This window comes from Dasypus novemcinctus, chromosome 16 (genome assembly GCF_030445035.2).
Source record: "Dasypus novemcinctus isolate mDasNov1 chromosome 16, mDasNov1.1.hap2, whole genome shotgun sequence".
Classification (NCBI taxonomy): Eukaryota; Metazoa; Chordata; class Mammalia; order Cingulata; family Dasypodidae; genus Dasypus; species Dasypus novemcinctus.
Genome location: NC_080688.1, coordinates 47,051,541 through 47,071,927, shown reverse-complemented (window position 1 = coordinate 47,071,927; position 20,387 = coordinate 47,051,541). Strand labels below are relative to the sequence as shown.

At 35.5% G+C, this 20,387-nt stretch overlaps 1 protein-coding gene and 1 pseudogene across 2 annotated transcripts in view; one reads left to right on the top strand and one right to left on the bottom strand.

The window, feature by feature from the left end:
- Positions 1-19,881, bottom strand: part of DSG3 (desmoglein 3) — a 33,353-nt gene extending 13,472 nt beyond the window's left edge. For both annotated transcript variants that reach the window (XM_058277577.2, XM_058277578.2), the window contains exons 1-10: positions 19,690-19,881; positions 8,777-8,812; positions 8,104-8,235; positions 7,079-7,234; positions 6,585-6,729; positions 5,762-5,928; positions 4,760-4,888; positions 4,315-4,500; positions 1,432-1,703; positions 137-276 (exon numbers count right to left, since the gene is read on the bottom strand). In XM_058277577.2, the coding sequence (XP_058133560.1) occupies positions 137-276; positions 1,432-1,703; positions 4,315-4,500; positions 4,760-4,888; positions 5,762-5,928; positions 6,585-6,729; positions 7,079-7,234; positions 8,104-8,235; positions 8,777-8,812; positions 19,690-19,737 (1,411 nt within the window). In that variant the 5' untranslated portion in view covers positions 19,738-19,881. The remainder of the gene's footprint in view (positions 1-136; positions 277-1,431; positions 1,704-4,314; positions 4,501-4,759; positions 4,889-5,761; positions 5,929-6,584; positions 6,730-7,078; positions 7,235-8,103; positions 8,236-8,776; positions 8,813-19,689) is intronic.
- LOC139436678 (protein SGT1 homolog pseudogene) lies at positions 9,590-10,850 on the top strand (annotated as a pseudogene).
- Positions 19,882-20,387: the final 506 nt, after the last annotated feature.

Here is a 20,387-nt window from a genome sequence, read left to right as displayed (position 1 = left end):
CTACTGAGGATTCAGCTGACTTAGATTTGAGATCAATTTTCTTACTAATGATAAAGGTAATATATTAAATAGTCAAAACCATCTTTTCATAAAGAAATGCCAATTTCTCTAAAATAATTGAAAATATTTTTCTTACCATCTATGGCCAGAACCTCAGCTGTGATTGTCTTGTTAACTATGAAAGTAAAATCCCGATCTATGTTTTTGTTGAATTTTATTTGAGCAGTTTTTGAATCAATAATTAGCAAACCACCATCATTACGTCCCATGGCATATCTGTTTATACAATAGAAAACAATTAGTAGTTTTCTTTCAAATATAGAATGTTACATATTAAATGGAAATGACTCATTTTATTTTTAGTGCATTTTATATTTAATATATGACATTGACATATACTTTTTGGGAGCAGAAAATTAACATTTTAGCATGGGTAAGCAGTATTTCATAATCCTTTAGTATGTATCATCCTGAGTTTTCAATTTTCTTCTATCTGAAGTAAAGTAAAATAATAACCGTGCCCTTGCCCTTTATAATAAAGCAACTACATTGCATGGTGCTCTTAAATTTTAGGCTTATATATTTCCCCATATAGCTGTTCTAGCAACTTGAAATCTGTTCTTCTGGTTAAATCCTATTCCTTTTTTAAGACTCAACTGGAAGTTTCTGTGAAACTTTTTCCTGCTTTCTCTAGGTAGGTCTGAGCACTCTTTTCTTAGTTACCATTTTAACTTGTGTTTATGTTACCTTTACTCTGTATTCTAATGGTTTGGCTACATGTATCTCCTTATATTATCCAGTTCCTTGTCTTGACCACCTTTGTATTTCTTTGTATGCTTGATATATAATATATTATGTGTTATTCTGTAAGTTTATAAATTAAAGCTACATCAAGGGGGAAGCAAATATGGCTCAATAAGTTGAGCACCCACCTACCACATGAGAGGTCTCGGGTTCGGTTCCTGGTGCCTCTTAAAGAAGACAAGCAAAACAGCGAGCTAACACAACTGGCTGATGCAACAAGATAGTGCAACAAGATAACACAGTGAGATGACGCAATCAAGAGAGACAGTGAGGAAACACAATGAGAGACACAACAAATGGAATGGAGGTGGCTCAAGAGATTAGCACCTCCCTCCCACATGGGCGGCCCAGGGTTCGGTTCCTGGTGCCTCCTAAAAAAAAAGATGAGCAGATAGCTAGCGCAAACAATGAGGCTGGGGGAATAGAAATAAATAAATAAAAATGAGACTTTTAAAAAACAGTTCAAAAGAAGATGAGCAGACAAAGAGAGCACACAGTGAGCAGACACAGAGAGCAGACAGTGAGTGCAAACAACGAGAGGGTGAAGAAATAAATAAATCTTTAAAAAGCAAAACCAAACCAAAAATTACATCAAGGAATAATAATAAGATATAAAAATAGTCTTACCTGACATATGAGGCAGCTTTACCAGTGTCTTCATCAATGGCTTGATATGTTCCCAGGATATAATTGACCAACTTTTTACTACTTATGCCTTTCTGCACAGAAAATGTCTTGGAAGCAGGACGGAATGTAATTCCTTCTTTCACATTTATTACCTGAATTGTGACCGGAGTTGACTGGATCTGATATTGAGAGATTATTGATTGGTGAAATTCAGCTTTGTTTTTGACAGCAATACCAAGTTGCATGGTTTGTAGTTGTTCATAATCTAAAGCCTAGAGCAAAAATAAAATTAGAAGAAAAGAGTGTCACAAAAATAAGCACCGGCAACCTCAGAAGAGGAAAAGAGAACTCTATGCTAGATGCTTTGAATGAATCTTGTATTTCTATATAGAAAACAGTTACAGAAATCATAGTCATGTTGAGACAGAGAAAACATTAAGATTTTTAACTCATGCAACTCCATTTTGGTAATGGATACTTACAAAGCAGCATACCTCTTTTAGATTAACAAAATATGATTATAGTCTTTTTAGGCTGTATGTACAGTGGGAAAAAAAAAACAAATTTGCTGTCATAACATGGTTTGAATTCTGGTTCTATTACTTAATAGCTATGTGGGCATAATATTTAATTTTTCTGATCCTCAAATTTCTACTTGTGTGAAGACTGAATAAGACCCATAATACATTCCTAAAAATGGCAGCTATGGTCTTTCATAGAATTTTTTTTTTCCCCTACCCCCCAGGGCTTTCTGCTTGCTGTCTGTTCTCTGTGTCCATTCACTATGTGTTCTTCTGTGTCTGTATTTATTTAGTTTATTTCCCCTCCCTGCTTGCAGCTTGCTTGCTGTCTGTTCTCCATGTCCATTCACTGCGTTTCTCACTTGTCTTCCTTCTTTTTGTGTCACCTTGCTGAGTTGACTCTCCATGGCGCTTGCGGGCCAGGTAGCTCTCTGCAGCATGTAAGGGAGCCTGCCCTCACAAGAAAGTCCCGGGACATGAACCCAGGGCCTCCCATAAGGTAGACGGGAGCCCAACTGATTGAGCCACAGCTACTTCCCTTTAATTGAATACTTGTGTGATAATGTCTTCCCTGACTTTAAAAAACTCCTAGGTACAAAGGCAAACTATCTTTATAAACTTGGCTGGCAAATAGGCCTCTGCAAAGCAGCAAGTGGTGGCCCACCAACTCTTTGTGGAACCATTTTCAGATGGTCTTGCATGATAACTAATAGTTTGACCTCTTAGCGAGATGACCAAAAAACCAAGGCCTGAGGAATCCCAGGATAGCTTTTCCCATTGACTAGTGAAAGTTTTGAAGATACTAATATAAGGGCATGCTCATTGTGGTTATATTGTATATCATTGAAAATAATTCAGGCAAGACATCTGGATTTGAGTTTTAACTTTGCAGTGGCTAGCTTTGTGTACTCAAGCATTTCCCAGTGGAACAGAAGAGAAAGCTGTGTAAACAGGTAACTATAACACATTTCTGAGGAGGGTGAACTTCATCTTAGAGACCATCTAGAGATCATGAACCTGGCTGCATATTAGAGTCCCCTGAAGAGCCTTTCTGCACAGCTAAACAGCTGATGGCTGGGGTTTACCACAGAGCAACTGAGCCAATAGTTCATACAGTCCTGCTTTCTAGGAAAAGTTGCAAGTAATTCGAGCAAGCAATTGTGGTTGAGCACCACTTTCACAACCAATGGAGAACTATTGATTTTAAAGAGGAGAGTAACTGATCCAAATTGGTTCTAAGAAAATGAGATGGTGTACTGGTGACAAGGAGCTGAATAAACTGAAATAGAGATTGGAGGTAGGAACACACTTTTTGAGGTATTGCAGAGGAGGCAATGCTGGGCTAGAGCACAGGCAGTAAGAGGTAAAGGAAGTTGGCTCCGACTCTAAGGACTACTTCTAGGACAGAATTGACTGGCTTTATGTTGTGAGCAAATGTCAGGATTCAAGGATAAGACCCAGGTTTCTAGTTTGGGAAACTGCATGGCACCAATACATGAGATAGGGAATATCTCATTCCCCACAATTACTGGGAGTTTATAACAAAAACCTTGCAAGTGAGGATGGCTGTTGCCTTCTCTCTGAAAAGTAGAGTAATAAGGAATTGACTATACAACTCCCAACCACCCAGGAATCCAGCAATCCAGCTATCCACTTGTTAAGGTAAGAAGATAGGTACGTCACTGAACTGGACTCAAGGAATTAAAGAAGGAAGTTCCCATATAGTCCAATGTCCCATGCCAAGGAATATCCTCAAATAATCATTAGTTTTTCTAATCTATAATATATTCAGGCAGAAATATCGATAAATTATTCTAGATGGGAAATCTGCCATAGCCAAGCATGCTAAATGAAAGCTTTACTCATTTATTTATTTTTTATCCTATAGATTTAGTTCATATATTCACATTTTCTAGGAAAAGTTGCTCCTTTTCTCTGATGATTATAGCTAATCCATTTAAAAAGACTTACAAACTCAAAACCACCGATTCTCTCTCTTCCTAACTTTAATCCACTTATGGAGAGTAAATGAGTTTAAGTCAAGAAATGTGTTTTACTTTTTTGTGCTTAATGTATGCACATTTATAAACACATATTTGTAAATAAATATATATAAGTATGTGTGATTGTGTTTATTATAGAAAGTATGGGAGCTTGGAAGGAAATACACCAACATGCTAAGAGAGATTGTCTTTAGGTAATAGTGCTATCAGGTGATTAAAAAAAAATCTATCTACTTTTGTGTGTTTTCCGAGTTTTCCTCAATAAAGATTGATATTATGATTAAATAACACTTATTTGTAGAAATGTAGTTTTGGTTATTATAGAATATTTTTTACCCTGAAGTGAAACCAGACCATACCTTAACCACCTTCAGGATGCCTTCGTTCGTTCTGGGATCAGTTTGTATATCAAACCAACTCCCCTCATTTCCAGAAGTAATGGAATAGACTGCAAGCCAATTATCTGTGAACTCTTCATCCCAATCTATTACTTGAAATCGAAGCAATTCAGAACTTAGAGTATTTTCCTCAATGTGAGCTGAATACTAAAAGGGAGAGAAGCAAAATTTAAGGTTCAATGTCAGACCTTATCTTAAGGGATTATATTTATTCTAAATAAAATTAATCATTTCTTCTCAAATTATATATGGTATTCTTTCTGGTTACTGCTTTCTTATACAGAAGCTTATTTTTAAAAAGTACAGAGAACTTAAATAAAAACAGCAATCAGGCAAATACTGAATTAAGATGGGAAAGTATTAAATTAAATATATAAAAGGTATTCTTCAGGGAGTGAACGTGTACCTGGGATTCTCTGAGCATTGGGAAATTATCATTGACATCTTTCACTTTAATCCTGCATTCACACTGAGTTGATAGTCCTACTCCATCTTGGTCTGCACCACTCACAACCAGATGATAGCTGCCAACTTGCTAAATTTGGAGAAAAGAAAGAAAAATAATCAATCTCTAGTGCCAAGAGTATGAATGGCAATTATTTGCTTCCTACAGGTAAGGAGCTGAGAATATTCAATCTCATGGTTCATTCTCTGGAATAATCATATGCGCTTCTTGTTGCTCATCATCAGACCCGTATAGGAGGTTTGTGGGGTTGTGGATGATTGGGTGAGTTTCTCTAATAGTCTGGAAGAGGTTTCCTCATTTGTGAGCTGCTTCTGGCAAGGTATACTTGGAGCAAAATTGGGCAAGGAATATATATGGTAGGATCGTAATCTGAGGGAAGCCCAGTTACAGAGCATCCCTGTTTGTCTATTCTGAAAATCATTTCTACAAAAGTCAGTCTGATAAGGCAGTGTGTGTGGATGGAGATAGTGGTGGTTGTGGTAGGATGGTGGGGGAGAGGAAGAAAGGGGATTTATTATTGTCCTGGAAGCAGGGACAAAACTGAAAGGAGAAGTCAAAGAGAAAAATATGACATCAGAGAAAACTTGAGATTGTTTCTGGACAGAAATTTCTCCCTTCATTTAAGACGTTTCCTTTTCCTCCATCATGGAAGGAATTAGTTACAGTTCAATATATCCACATATGCCAGTGCCTTCCTTTCCTTTCCCACAGGCACCCCACTACTGTTTGCTGTTTGGGGAACAATTGATTGTGCAGGTCCTCAATATATCCTCCACCCAACAGAATCACTCCTGAATGCAAACAATTTTCCTAGATTGGACCAGTTGAATATTAGGAACGCTTTTTCTTTCCTCTTTTTAGTCCAGGTAAATTGAGTCACCTCACTTGGCTTTGTTAGAATCAAAGATTCTGTTACTGAATATCCCAAGCGTCTTGCTTTACCTCTCTATCAAGAGTATTGGTCAAAGTACGGACTTCCCCAGTATGTCTGCTTAGGAGAAACATGGGTATGCCTGCGGGTTCCTGAGACACGATTTTGAAGGCAATTTTAGAATTCAGATGGTTTGGTTCATCTGCATCTGTGGCATTTAGTATCATGATCAGTGAATCTAGGAATACAGAAGAAGTTCATTAAAGAAAATGTAAATATTAATATTGTGTTTGCATTAAATATTTAACACAATTTTAAAATTTATTCCTGATTTTTAAGCTTTTAAAGCTATCTATATGCTCAAAAAATTTTTCATGTCTCTTGCAATATCTCTTACAGTCTCTCTCAACCAGGCCAGAACTATATTGCCATCCATAGGGAGCTAGTTTTTCTGGAGGCTGGAGTGTATTGAAGTTGAGACCATTTTTGGTCTTTATTACTTCCCTTGATGGTTTTATAATTCTCCCTTTCCTCCAAATTGTCCAAGGTAGTGTGAGTATGTCTCTGTTCCTTATAATCTTAAAAGCCCAGCTGATGCATCCAGGCTTGGTAAGTCTGCCTTTTTAGCTTTGTATCTTCTTGATACTAGTGAGAATTGTAAAAATGGAATAGGATACTATTGACCTGGTAATAAGACCATAACCTAGAACTACAATCGTTAGCTCCCAAACGAATTTTAGAAAGGAAGTAAGTTCCCGGGTTATCTTGATGAATTTTTAAACAAAACTACTGATGAAACCAAGAGAATAAATTAGTTCAGAAAAATGCTGTATTATAGTAATACTTGTAGTTGAAAAAAAGTCTTGGAAATGGTAGATAATGTAAACAACTTACTTGAAGCACTGTTTTCTTCAATTTCACCCATGAATACGCTTTGTGAAAATATTGGAGGATTATCATTGACATCTAAAATTTTGACTGTTAGTATAAGTGGTTTCTCTACATCTTGACCTAGGGCATTTAGAGCCCGACAGGTGATCTAGTAAAAGAGGGAAAAATGTTAATTATTACCTTGCAAACTTAGTTTGCCCACCAAGAAAGACCTTTCGTGCAAAGAAAAAGATTTCCCCAAAGGGATGACAAGTAGGAAAGATGCCCTTGGGCAGAAAAATCAGGCAAGTTGCCCTTCCTCCAGGCTGATACTGTCTTGTGCCAGGGTGATGCTCTTGGCACACTGAGTCCTGGATTTACCATTCTCTCATGCACCCTCCAGTGTATTTTTCAGGTGCACAACCTAAGAGGAGGCTCTTTGTAGGGGATTAATCATAGAAGAGTGTCGCCATGGGCTCAAGGAACAGGGTAGCCGGATATGGAGGACACAAACTTACCAGGAAGCTTGGGGTTTCCTCACGGTCAACTATGGCCGTTATGTTAACTTCTCCAGTGTTTTTGTCAACAATAAAGATTCCAAAAGGGGGCTGATCAATTCCCATCCCAGAAATTTGGTAGGTAATTTTCTGATTTGCCTGGAAATCTGAAGTAATCTGCAGCCAAAAAAAAAAATACCCCAAATGTTATGGGATCCCCGCTCAGATCAGTTCCTTCCCTCCCTTCCTCCACTTCCACATTTTTAAGTCATCTGTTCATTTTGATCGATCTATCTGACACTACTTTTTGACTTGATAGACAAGAAATAAAATCAAATTGTTGCTTTTACTAACTAGCACAGATCAATAGGCATGTTAATTATTTGGGCTTTATAATATTTGCTCAGATTGTGGCCACTGTGATGATGTTAGAAGGTCAAGAGAAAGGCAAGGGCACTTACTGTTGACTAGGATACTTCTGAATGCTCCCCTGCTTAACTGACAGCATAAAAAAAATGAGGCTTATTTTAGTTTAAAAAGAGGTAAATGGAAAGAAAAAAGAGTGAGTGATTACATAGTAATTTTTAAAAGATATGTATTGCAATGAATTGCTTTTTATTATAATTTTTAAGGTTTTTAACATGGAAAATTTCAAACATATATAAAGGTTGAGAGAACAGTAAAATGGACCTGCTTCAGCAATTACCAAAACATGACCAGTCTTGTTTTGTCATTACTTCCAATCATTTCTCAAATTCTTATATTTTTTCAATTTGTTTCCTAGAATCTAGGTCCAAATAAGGCTTATATATTGAAATCTGTTGATATGTCTCTTAGTTATTTTTTTTGTAACTCTGAAAGTTATGGTTCCTCCATTTTTCCTCTTGTATTGTTGTTGTTACTTTTGTTATATTTTTGGTGGAAGATAACTCATTTGTTCTATAAACTCCCTCTGCATTACGCTAATTGAAATTGCCTTATTAATTTAATTCATGCCTAATGCACTTATTCTAAAAACTCACACTGCTCCTGCTGATGTGACTTACCGTGGCAATTGGGTTTCTTTTTGAGTTGTCTTCTCTTTCTCTGCAGGGTTTTGCAAATTTCACCCATTCACGTTTATACCTTCTTTTGGCTTGTTGCACTGCTGTCCTCTCTTGTCCATCTTGTCCTTTTATCTTATGTAAAAAGGGATTCCATTTTATTATGTGCATAGTTGGCAAATTGTGTTCTGAATATTGGTTATATGCATATAAATGAAGAACCCCCCAGGTTTCAAGATATCTAAGACTGTTATATGTCTATTGTGTTCTTCCTTACACTTTGTTAAGCAAAGAACTATTAAATACCTTTAAAAGTTCACAACGATATACAATTTTTGATATTAGCACTTAGTCATGTTTTGTATTTCCTTTATATACTTTACAATATTCAACTGTTCTGGGCATATAGGATCTGCTTAATGAAAACAACTTGATTGGTATAAGATAAAAAAAGAAAGACAACGTGATAAATTACAATAATGACATTTATATATTACTGAATTTTTTAATATTTTTGGGTTATTTTTGGGTTAGATATTATCATTTTAATTTTATATTTTTCACAGTTATATTATCAAACTATTTTAAACATTAAATATTTATTTTTTTCTAGACAGTTTTCATTTTTAAACCTAATACATTACTTGCAAAGACAAAAATCTTATTTATACTTTACCTGTATTCTCAATTCTCCGTGAACCAATACGACTACCTGCAAATATTTAAATAAAGTCAAATTAAATGTGAATTCTTTAAAAAATTAATTACATAAAGCTGTTAATTCTGATTATTACATCTTGTTGTTCATATTGTATTTGGTTTTTATTTCAAAAGTAAATTTAGAGAAGCAGTAGTCAACAGTTCATACAGTTCTTTAAACTGACTACAAAATTTTAATGATATGAAGAGGAACTTACCAGAGTTGCAAACCTATGCCTAACAGCCAGTTGTAGCAACTGGACTTTTCTTACCTGGCTGTTCCATTAAGAGTTCCCAGCAACTCTGGAAGCCATTGCTTTGGAAAACAATAGTGAGCATCACTGTGGTAAATTTCAGAAAGTGCCAAAGGGGGCTATTAAAAACCATCAGCAGAATAATGTAAATTATAATCCATGCTTAGTGTCAAAAAAAAGAGGGTATGGGAGTTTTTCTTTTGGACTAAGGAAAATGTTCAAAGGTTTACTGGGGCTATAATTGCACAACTCTGTGATGAAAATGAGACTCACTGTGTGTATACTTTGGATAGAATATACAAGGTTTGGGACTGTATAACATAGTGACTCATGTGGTGGAAGATGGACTGTGGTTGGTTAACAATACAAATATGAGAGTGTTCTCTCATGAACTCTAAGAAATGTACAATACTAATACACTGTGTTAATAATAGGGGGTGTTTGGAAAAAATACGCCTACTATATGTTGTGGTCCAGTTAGTGATAATAGTCTTATGATGTTCTTTCATAATCTGTAAAACAAGTGTTCCACAACAATGTACTCCGTTGGTGGAGGGGTAATGTATGGGAATTATGCACATTATGCATGATTGTTTTGTAAGCTCACAACTTCTCTAATAAAATTAATTAATTAATTTTTTATAAAGTAACAGATACAAGATTCAAAAAACAACAACAGCAACAACAACACAAACATTGCCAGAAGTTTCCCTCTTGGGCAGCTGGAGAGCTGTAACTTCTGTAGAAGGAACTCGAGCAGTGATTATTAGGGATGGCGATGGCTGCACCAAGGACCTACAACACCCCAGTGTTTTTTCCAGAGCCTCTCAAATGCTCTGATTGACAGGACCCCCAGGCAGCATTAGAGGAGCTGACTAAGGCTTTGGAATAGAAACAAGATGACGCGCAGTATTATTGTCAAAGAACTTATAATCATATTCTTCTTGGGAATTACTGTGATGCTGTTGCTGATGCAAAGGAATCTTTCGAACTCAATCCAAATAATTCCACTGCTATGCTGAGGAAAGGGATCTGTGAATACCATGAAAACTATGCTGCTGCTCTAGAGACTTTTACAGAAGGACAGAAATTAGATAGTGCAGATGCTAATTTCATTATCTGGATTAAAAGTTGTCAAGAAGCTCAAAATGGACCAGAATCTGAGGTGTCTGCATCCCAGCAGACTCATCAGTTAAAAATCAAGTATAACTGTTATCAAACAAAATCTCAAGTAATCGTTACACTTATGATCAAGAATGTTCAGAAGAATGATGTAAATTAAATGTGGAATTTTCAGAAAAAAGAGTTTTTTGCTTTGGTGAAACTTCTTTCTGGAGAGGATTACAATTTGAAACTAAGACTTCTTCACTCTATTATACCAGAATTTAAAGTACTTTCAACAAAAATTGAAATTAAAATGAAAAGCCAGAGGCTGGGAGATGGGAAAAGCTAGAGGGGAGAAGGAGACATGCCTAAGCCAAAGCAGTTCATAGAGGATGTAAAGAACCTATATCCATGGTCATCTCATTACACAAGAAATTGGGATAAATTGGTTGGCAAGATCAAAGAAGAAAGGAATGAGAAGTTGGAAGGAGATGCAGCACTAAACAAATTGTTTCAGCAAATCTTTTCAGATGGTTCTCCTGATGAAGTGAAATGTGCCATGAACAAATCATTTATGGAGTCTGGTGGCACAGTTTTGAGTACCAACTGGTCTGATCTAGGTAAAAGGAAAGTTGAAATCAATCCTCTTGATGATATGGAATGGAAAAAGTACTGAATAAATTAATTTGCTATCACTGTAAAAAGAAAAGCAAACCAAAAAACAAAACAAACAAACAAACACACCAAAAAGGCCAGGGAAGGTATGCCTACAAATCATAATCTCTAAAGATTATGTTGACAAGCCTGTATTAACTGCAATTAGTTAACTGCAATTACATTTAAGTCATTTCCTTTGGCTGTACAAGAATGGAGAGAATGGACTGGAACTTGGCCAAATTAGGGAATGGACTATAAAAATGGGGTATGCTAATTCAATCAAAAGACTGCTGTAGGTCATGGAATTGTTAATCTCTGACCTATTACTTGAATTAAATATGGAGCATAATCTTTGTAGTGATATGAAAAAATCAAGCAAGGATAAAATGAAATAAGGCCATCAAAGGTCTTCACTATCTCAAGATATTCGTCTGTACCATTTTCCATCATGTTTTCTACCAGAAATGCACACTCTTTTCCCTTTATTTGTTTGTGTATTACTTATCTTTAAGATAAAATCAAGTTCCAACAATTGCCTTGAAGCCATCTTTACTGATCTTCCCTTTTCTGAGTTTGTTCCACACATACCCTATACTATACCAGGCAATTTAGCCCGTAAGGGTCTACTGTGATTTATTATTTCTCTTATTTAGTAATAGGCATTATTTTGCTAAGCCAAGAGAATTGTAAACTTTCCAGATCAGCGCTTCTCTATTATCTGGTGTTTAACAACTATATGCTGACCCACTGATTATCTGACTGGAAGAGAATCTGGTAGGAAAAATTATTGTGAAAAAGAAATCTGGAGAAACAATTAGAAGAGTAATAATCTTAGCTAATGTTTAGCGTGTGGTTTCTTTGTGTTGGTTGCTGTTCGTAGTGCATTATACTTAATACCTCATTTAAAACAACAGCCATCTGATGGGGATTCTATTATTATCATTCCTATTTTATGGATGAAGAAATGGAGACACAGAGAGAAGGACTAGTTACCGGAGCTAACAGCCTGAGTATAAACCTTGGCAGCCTGACTCCAGAGTGTGAACATCATCACTACAGTAGATTCTAACCAAGAATGGCCTAAATAAATAAAAAAAAAAAACTAGTGGTGGAGAGAAATATGATGGCCAAATTATATTTCAACCTGGCAAAAGGCTGTGGTTGCTTCTGAAACCATGTGGATTTATTACACTGTTTATTTTTGAAGGTTATAATAAATTGACAAATCCAAGTCTAAACCAAAGGAGTAACTGTACCACACACAGGGCCCCATTCATTCTAAAAGATTTCATTTGAAATCTTTATTTCAAAGGACATGTGTTCAAACTGGCATGAAAGAGACCTTAAATCTGGTTATAACAGGTCTCAAAATGTTTTCACAGCTTTGCTGCTCTTTGTTAAGCAATACCATGAGTTATTAGGAGAAAAAAAAATCAGCCATGCAGTAATTGTATTACTCCTTTCTCAGTTCATTAGAACAGCTCATTCCCATGTGAAAGAAGGCATAGTCTAGACACGTTCCTTTTTACAGGAAAACTAGAAAGAGTCATCCAGAAAATATGAATCATGCTTCTACTATCCCTGTTGGGAAAATTTTTTCTAATAGACATTCAGGCATAGTTTCTATTTTCCTGGAAGAGGAAGGACAAAAAGCCTTACTATAGAGAATTAATATTATATATAGTTAATTACTGATTTTTTCCCATAAAATTACAGCCCTCAGAAAAGTTATTCAGTTTACATTTTTACTCTTTCTCTTATTTTTTTAAAACCAGACCATGAAGAATATTCCCTATTTTGGGGGAAAACTATGACAATTTGATTTTTTTTTGTGCTTCTTTAAGTTCAGGCTAGTTGATGACAGATACTTCTGAATATTGCAATGCTTTCTAGGAATTTAAAAAACATAACCACAGCCTTACATTATTTAAAATAGTATTTTAAAAATATTTATTTTATATGATTAATACACATATAATGGCTACTTAACTGTTTTAGTTTGTTTTCTACTATGATTATTTTGAATGTTTAATAAACATTTAGATAGTTTTCTGTCAATTTAAATTGTCTAGGAAGTTGTCTTTTGTCTTTTTCAGTGACCTGGATGGGAAATATTAAACTGGATAAAGATTCCCTTGTTTTGACATGGAGCTGCCCTGGATGGTGCTTCAGAGGTAATCACCGGACATTGTAAATCCTCACAGGGCCTACATGATGGAATAGAGGAGAGTATGGGCCATGATGTGAACCAATGTATATGAGGTGCAGAGGTGCCCAAAGATGTACTTACCAAATCCAATGGATGTGTCATGATGATGGGAACGAGTGTTGTTGGGGGGGGGGAGAGGGGGGGTGGGGGGGTGGGGTTGAATGGGACCTCACATATATATTTTTAATGTAATATTATTACAAAGTCAATAAAAAATAAAAAAATTAAAAAAAAAAAAAAAAAAAAGATTCCCTTGTTTTGAGATTTCCTGTGCTTTTCTTTTTCCTTCTCGTTTTCTGATTATTTTGATAATTTAGATTATATGGTTTTTAAAGCATTAATATACCCTGATATGCCTTGGTATAAATAGGAATTAGAAATAAAATTTCACTAAAAGCAAATCAGATTATTAAATAAATCAAATAGCATATGAAATAAAGTAATTTGATATCCACATCCCCTATGTTGGCTAATAAAAATATATAGCTGTATCATTAAGATTATTATTGAATATAGTGGATACAAGAATAAATGTATTTTGAGGCTAAGGATGACTAGATTTTAAATAATATAAGTTATAATAATGACTTCTATTTTACTTCATTTGGCCAAAATTTATTTAGAGTAACCTCAAACTTTAGTGTGGGGAGGGACAGACCATTAGACTATGTGTCAAATCCATGGAGTTGGTCTCAGCCAATCCTGGGGCATGAGCACTTTTCTCAATCTTTGGGATGGGAATAAGAGTGGATCTCACCCATTCCCCTCTGGGACATTTTAGAATGAATTAGGTAATTGAAAAATGATTATTTATGTGTTAAATATGGTTTTGTATTTATTATTGTGTTTGTTTTGAAAAAGCAACATATAATATATTTAGGCTGGTGGTATTATTACCATAATTAGATGGGTACAGTGATTGGTAAGGTGTCAGATCATGGAGGGCATTCAATTCCTGTTTAATGAATAAATTACTTATGTACAATTCAGAAGAAATGAGCAATATATCTTTCATTATCCCTCATATCTTTCTATATATATTGAATTAAAAATTTTTTAATTAAAAACCCCAAAACATTCCAATAAACTTTGCATTAATCAGGGTGTGTCCCTTAGTTTAACCAAAATAAGTATGTTTAATTACCTGGAGATTACTATTTAATTTGATATAATTCATTTTTCAGCAACCAATTTTTAGAGCAAATGCCATTAATTTAGAAAGTTAAGCCTTGTATCATGATAGATAGAGATGCTAAAGATAACAAATATCCTTGGACAATTTCAAAGGATCATTTTAAATACTGTGTAAGATGTAGTAAAGCATAGTAATACAGAGTTGAACAATGAATCCTGAATCACTGAATTTAAATCCCAGTCCTACGATGCACCAGCTGTGTGACTTGGAAAATTTACCTCATCTTTCAGTTTCCTTATCTGTAATAAAGGGATGATAATTCTATTTACCTTGTAGGTTTGGTGTGATGGTTAAAAGAATAAAGGTAAAGCACATAGATGAGTCCTAGACTGTAGTAAATGCTTAATAAATTTTAATCACTTCTGTCACCAAACTTAAAAAAATGGTTAAAAAAAAAAGAACCATTTGACCGATTTGAAGTGATCTCTTATTATTACTCACTGTCAAGGCAAATAAGAACTTTCTCTTTTTCAGCACCAAGAAGAGAAAAGAAACAGTGCTCTACTATATTATTATGTAAGTTGCTCATTGTACAACTCCAGGGGGCACTGTTCATACTGTAGTTTATATGAATAGCACCTTTTGGAATTGGGCAGTACACAGTCTTGGCAGCTGGAGAGCAGCCCTGGGAAAAAAGTACATGTAAGACAGAATGAATTATTCATAGTATAACTGCAGGTAGTAACCAATTGTCTATTTAATTTCTTTGTGAATGAACTCCTTAAAGCAAGCCCTCACCTTAGGCTATCAGATTCACTCTTTTAACTGGAAAGTAAGAGCCAAAGGCCAAGAGGTTTACGACAAATGTCATGAGCACTCAGTGTTGTAGTCCCAGATGAAAACTGGTTTCAGTTATTAAGCAAGTAGGAGTGCTAATTGGTACATTAGATCTTTCTTGAACTTCTACCCAAGTTAGGCAGGGCTAAGCAGAATCATTTGGCAACTTTATTCTGATTTTAGAATCTTAACTTTTGGGGGAGTTTCAGAGGGAAATTTATTTTCATGTATTTACTTACATGATTGTTTCATCAGAAGAGAAAATACTGTGAACATTTTCTTTATGTTAAAATTTGGGCCATTTTAGCCTAAAATTCTTCTGAAAAATTTACATTTTGGACGTTGTATAGAGAAAGGTTGTTAAGGACAGATCAACTATATTTAGAACACATTTTAAGTCAGAACTTGATATTTCAAATTGCTTCTCTCTTTTTTTCCCACCAGCAGCAAAAACTTCTTTAAAAATTGTAGTTTAAAAATCTTTTGATTTCAAACTCTTAGTCTTGTGATGAATGAATTTGTATACAATAGAGTAACATGAAATTAAATAGCTTTTGTTTAGATGCTTAGTGGAGTGGTATATGACAAACTGTATTTCAGATTTTGTGGGCTATAAAACACTGAACAGTGGTCTCCTTTAAAGACAAACTTTTTTTTCAAAAGGTTAAATCTGTGAAGGTCAACATTTTTCAAGCACAAATCCTTTCCCCCAGAAGTTCTATTGTGTGAAAATGGATCAAACAAGCATAGCAAACTGATAAATATTATTCTCTTAAAAAAAAAAAAAAATAGGCAGGTATTTCTATGACTGCTCCTCCCAAATAATTATCTAGGAGACTGGACATAGGAAATTTTCAGTCAAGCTCCACATTTTGAAAACAAGCTATTTCCCACGCTCACCATTCTATTAATGAAAATTATAGTTTTTATTTTTTCCTGCCAACTTAAAAAATTAATTTCATAACTGCTTTCTGATATACTCTTTTTGAAAGCATTTTTTTTATTTTTAAAGGAGCTTTAGATTACATAAATGTTACATTGAAAATATAATGGATTCCCATATCTGATATACTCTTTAGATCAAGAACTATGTAGGTATTTCTTGATTTATTGAAAGCAGTATTGATGATAACTTAAAATAGTAAGGCCGAATATAAGAAGGATTCCAAAATCACCATCATTCTACTAAAGTATTACAAATAGTAAGAATCAGAGTCTTACAAAGAACTTTATATTAATCAAAGCACTTTTTTTTTTTTTTTTGCACACAGTAAGTACTGCTTTGTTCTCACTTTGGCCATTTTGGTTAGGCAGGGTGGTGTGATTATTTTACTTGACAGCTGGGGAAATAAGAACTGGAATGAGTCAGTGGTATAGCCATTGGTTTAAGTTCATGACTTTGATATTACATTACACCTCTCTGAGCAATCCTTGTGTGGTTACAACATGGTGGAATTAGTTTAAACCCTCCAAACTTGCATGCCTTCCAACTTTTAGTCCCCCGCCCTTCAACGACAAAAGGTTGCACTCCCACTTGATAATGCCTTTACAGACATTGCCTTTTTCCCCATTGCCACAGTTTCAAAGCTCTGGGTGACTCCCCACTTCTAAAAGGATGCAGTTTTCAGTCTGACTTTCCTCTGACTTTCCAAGCTCATGTTCAGGTTCTCCAATCCAAACTGTCATTCCGGCCAAACCAGTGTGCGCCTTGCCTCCAGGCACATACCATAATCTTTTCTGCCTTTGCTAATGCTGGTCCCACAACTGAAAACACTTCTCTTTGTCCCCCATGTTTATCAGAAACCACTTCAAATCTTACCTAGCCCCTGGGGCGTTTTTTGCCTAGATCGCTCCTGACTGATACACTGCATTTGACTGAGAGCAAAAAGAGTAGCACTGTCGGGTGGAAATATAATGAGAACCACAAATGTGAGACATTTATGTAATTTTAAATTTTCTATTATTTTAAAAGATAAAATTATTTTAGGAATGTATTTTATTTAACCCAATATATCCAAAAATACTGTCATTTCAAAATGTAGTCAATATAAAATTTATTAATGGAATATTTTATATTCTTTTTGTCATACTAAGTCTCCAAAATGTGATATGTATTTTACACTTAACAGTGTACCTCAGTTTAGACCAATCACATTTCAAGTGCTCAAAAGTGGGTACCATACTGGACATAGCCAGTCTACACTGATGTAGGCTATGGGTGGGGGGCTGTTCATATTTTTGTAGATAACCTGAGCTGTCTGTTTCCTGAGTGGTTCCTTTGGGATAGTGAGAACTGCAGCCCTGCCCTTAGGCAAGCAACTATGACATGAAGTCAGTCCCGGAGAAACAGTTCAGCAATGCAAACTCTATAAACTCTCTAAACTTTAAATATTCAGGAAAAATGCAAACCAAATGTGCTAAAACCTTATCTAGAATGTCTGTAGTCCATGCTAAAGGATTACCTAGGATGTGGAAGATATATGCTAATTCAAGCCTAGTGAGCACTGAAACAAAGAATCGTTTGACCCTTCCTCTGTATGAAAGGAACTCAAAAATCTTGTTGGGGCTCAGATTTTGGAATGAGAAGCTCCAAGCCCAGCCAGTCGTAATAGACTCATTTTTCCTTCCCCAAAATTATTCCTGAATCCTGGCCTTACTATATGCAAATAATTGAACCTCTCGACTTCTACAACAGAGACCACTGTTTAGCAATTATCTCCTTAGTTACACTGTCATTTAATTATGTGTATGTGTTTGAAGGTTTCTTATTGGTAGGAAAAATGTCTTATATTTCAGGGTTTCCTCGATGCCTACTCCAGGGGTAGTATGGGGGTTTTATAGTTTTGAGAGGCATCATTCAATCATTTACTTATTCAAACAATTGATTGTCCACTATAAGATAGACACCACAGAAGGCACTGGAGATACAAAGATCAATAAAACAGGGAAGCAGACTTGGCCCAATGGATAGGGTGTCCGCCTACCACATGGAAGGTCTACGGTTCAAACCCAGGGCCTCCTTGACCCGTGTGGAGCTGGCCCATGCGCAGTGCTGATGCACACAAGGAGTGCCCTGCCATGCAGGGGTGTTCCCCATGTAGAGGAGCCCCACGCACAAGGAGTGCGCCCCGTAAGGAGAGCTGCCCAGCGCGAAAGAAAGTGCAGCCTGCCCAAGAATGGCGCCACATACATGAAGAGCTGACACAACGAGATGACACAACAAAAAGAAACACAGATTCCCGGTGCCACTGATAAGGATAGAAGCGGTCACAGAAGAACACACAGCGAATGGACACAGAGAGCAGACAACTGGGGGGGAGGGGAAGGGGAGAGAAATAAATGAAAAATAAATCTTAAAAAAAAAAAGATGAATAAAACAGCCCTCAGTATAAGAATCTGGTAGTCACTGTAGAATCAGAGGGTCTCTAAGTAGAAGGAGGAGAAAAGCTCCTAACAGTCCAATTTATGTCCTTATAGCAGTCCTAATCCAACACCCCTGCTACATATCCTCTAGTTTTCCAGGCTCAGTCTTTGGCTCCGGGATATGAATGATCAGACTACCTGCAGTTTAGTACAGAAATCTGGAAAGGAAGGAAAGTCATGCAAAGGTCAACTTTCTCTCTACAATATTCTTAGGTCAAATATATTCATTAGATAACAAAAAAATTAGTTATAGCGCCATAATAGAAACAGAATCTTAGGAAGGTGTGGTACTAATTTTCTCTCTGAACATTGCCTTGAGAGCCTTCCAGGAAACTCACTAACTCACAGGTAATTGATTCTAATTTTAGACAACTTTAATTTTTAGAACGTTCTTTCTCGAGATCTAGCTTCATGTACCTTCTAGAAGTCCAATTATCTCATTTATTCAGGTAAGGAAATGAAGTTAATTGATGCCTAGACCAACCCAGCTTGCACTGACAAAGTGGAAAGTATTAGGAATTATTTTATACTCTTTTACAGTATGTTTTGCTATTTAGATACCTTGCTATTAACATTATATTGTGACACTTTTCCACACGGACAGCACAGTTAAGGAACAAACTGGTTGATAATATCTAAGCTAGTGCTGTGCTCTCTAGATTCCACTTTTCTTTTAGATAATTTTATGTAAAACTTTCTCAATCAACACAAGTAAAATTATTCTATTGCATGTCTTTTCTTTTCAAAACTGTTTCTTAAGAACCCTGCTAACTTTTCTATAGTCAAACATTGCATTGATTTAAATTCACCATTCTCTGACTATTTAAAAAACATGTCAGATATCAGGATCAGACATGTAGAATTCTGAGCCATATGCTTAATAGGTATGTAACTTTGGAAAATAGATTGTCTCTGTTTAATGAATTTTAGCTTTTTGTGTTAGTCAGAGAAACAAAATAGCATTAGTTTAAAGAAAATAAAGGTGTGGAAAATATAAATTGAGATTAGGATTACTTAATTCAGAAATGAAAAAAATGCTAAATGGTGACTTTCAAATTCATTTCTCTCTAGTTTATTTTTTCTATGTAAAATAACATTAAAAATAAAACATCAAAAGGAGGAAAGTGGTATTCTTTACAATTTCATTGTAAAATATTTGCTTTTGCTGTACTCTTTTTAGAATTTATACTCAGGATTCATCAAATATAATATTCTCCAAAAAGAGTAAATAGGGAAAGTTTGCAATTATTTGGAAAAAAAACAGGACTTACCATTAAAATGGCCAGAGCCCCTGTTGCTCTGAAAGGGAGCCAATTCATGGTCTCTGATTTCTGAGTTCCCTGGCGAACAAATCCTATGAGCTGCTGGTTCAGTCTTCTCAGGACTCTGAATATAGTATGTAAGAAAAGCCCCAGTACGTCTCCGCTCTCTTCCTCAGGAGTCTACAGAAAGCCTGTTAACCAGATTCCTCTCCACCCTAAACCCAGGATTGGTCTCACCAGAAAGGCTTGCATCACTTTTGCTCCCAGGTAAAAACTTAGACACACCTTAATTCCTAATGCAATGAAACCCTTTGTTGGAAGCTGAAAGAAAAGTTCACAGGCTAAAGACACAGTTTAATAGGAGGGTGAATAACACATCCAGATGAATGATAAATTAATCATGATGTGGAAGTGTAAAAGCTAGCCCTGATCACATAGAAAAAGAATCTAGTTGGCTTCTTCTCATGGTTACAATTAAAAATGAAAAGCAAAACAAAACATACGAAATCCCATCAAAGCTTAATTTGTGGTAGAGCATTTATTTTCAGCATGAGGATGTGAGGGTGGATGTAAAGTTAAGCAAAATGTGGGTTGTATGCAATGGTGTAATTTGTTGAAAGAAATGACAACTCCAGTGATGAAAAGCATCACATCAAGCAACTGTGAAAGCAGGTTGTGAATAAAAACAGTGAAAGAAATAAAATTGG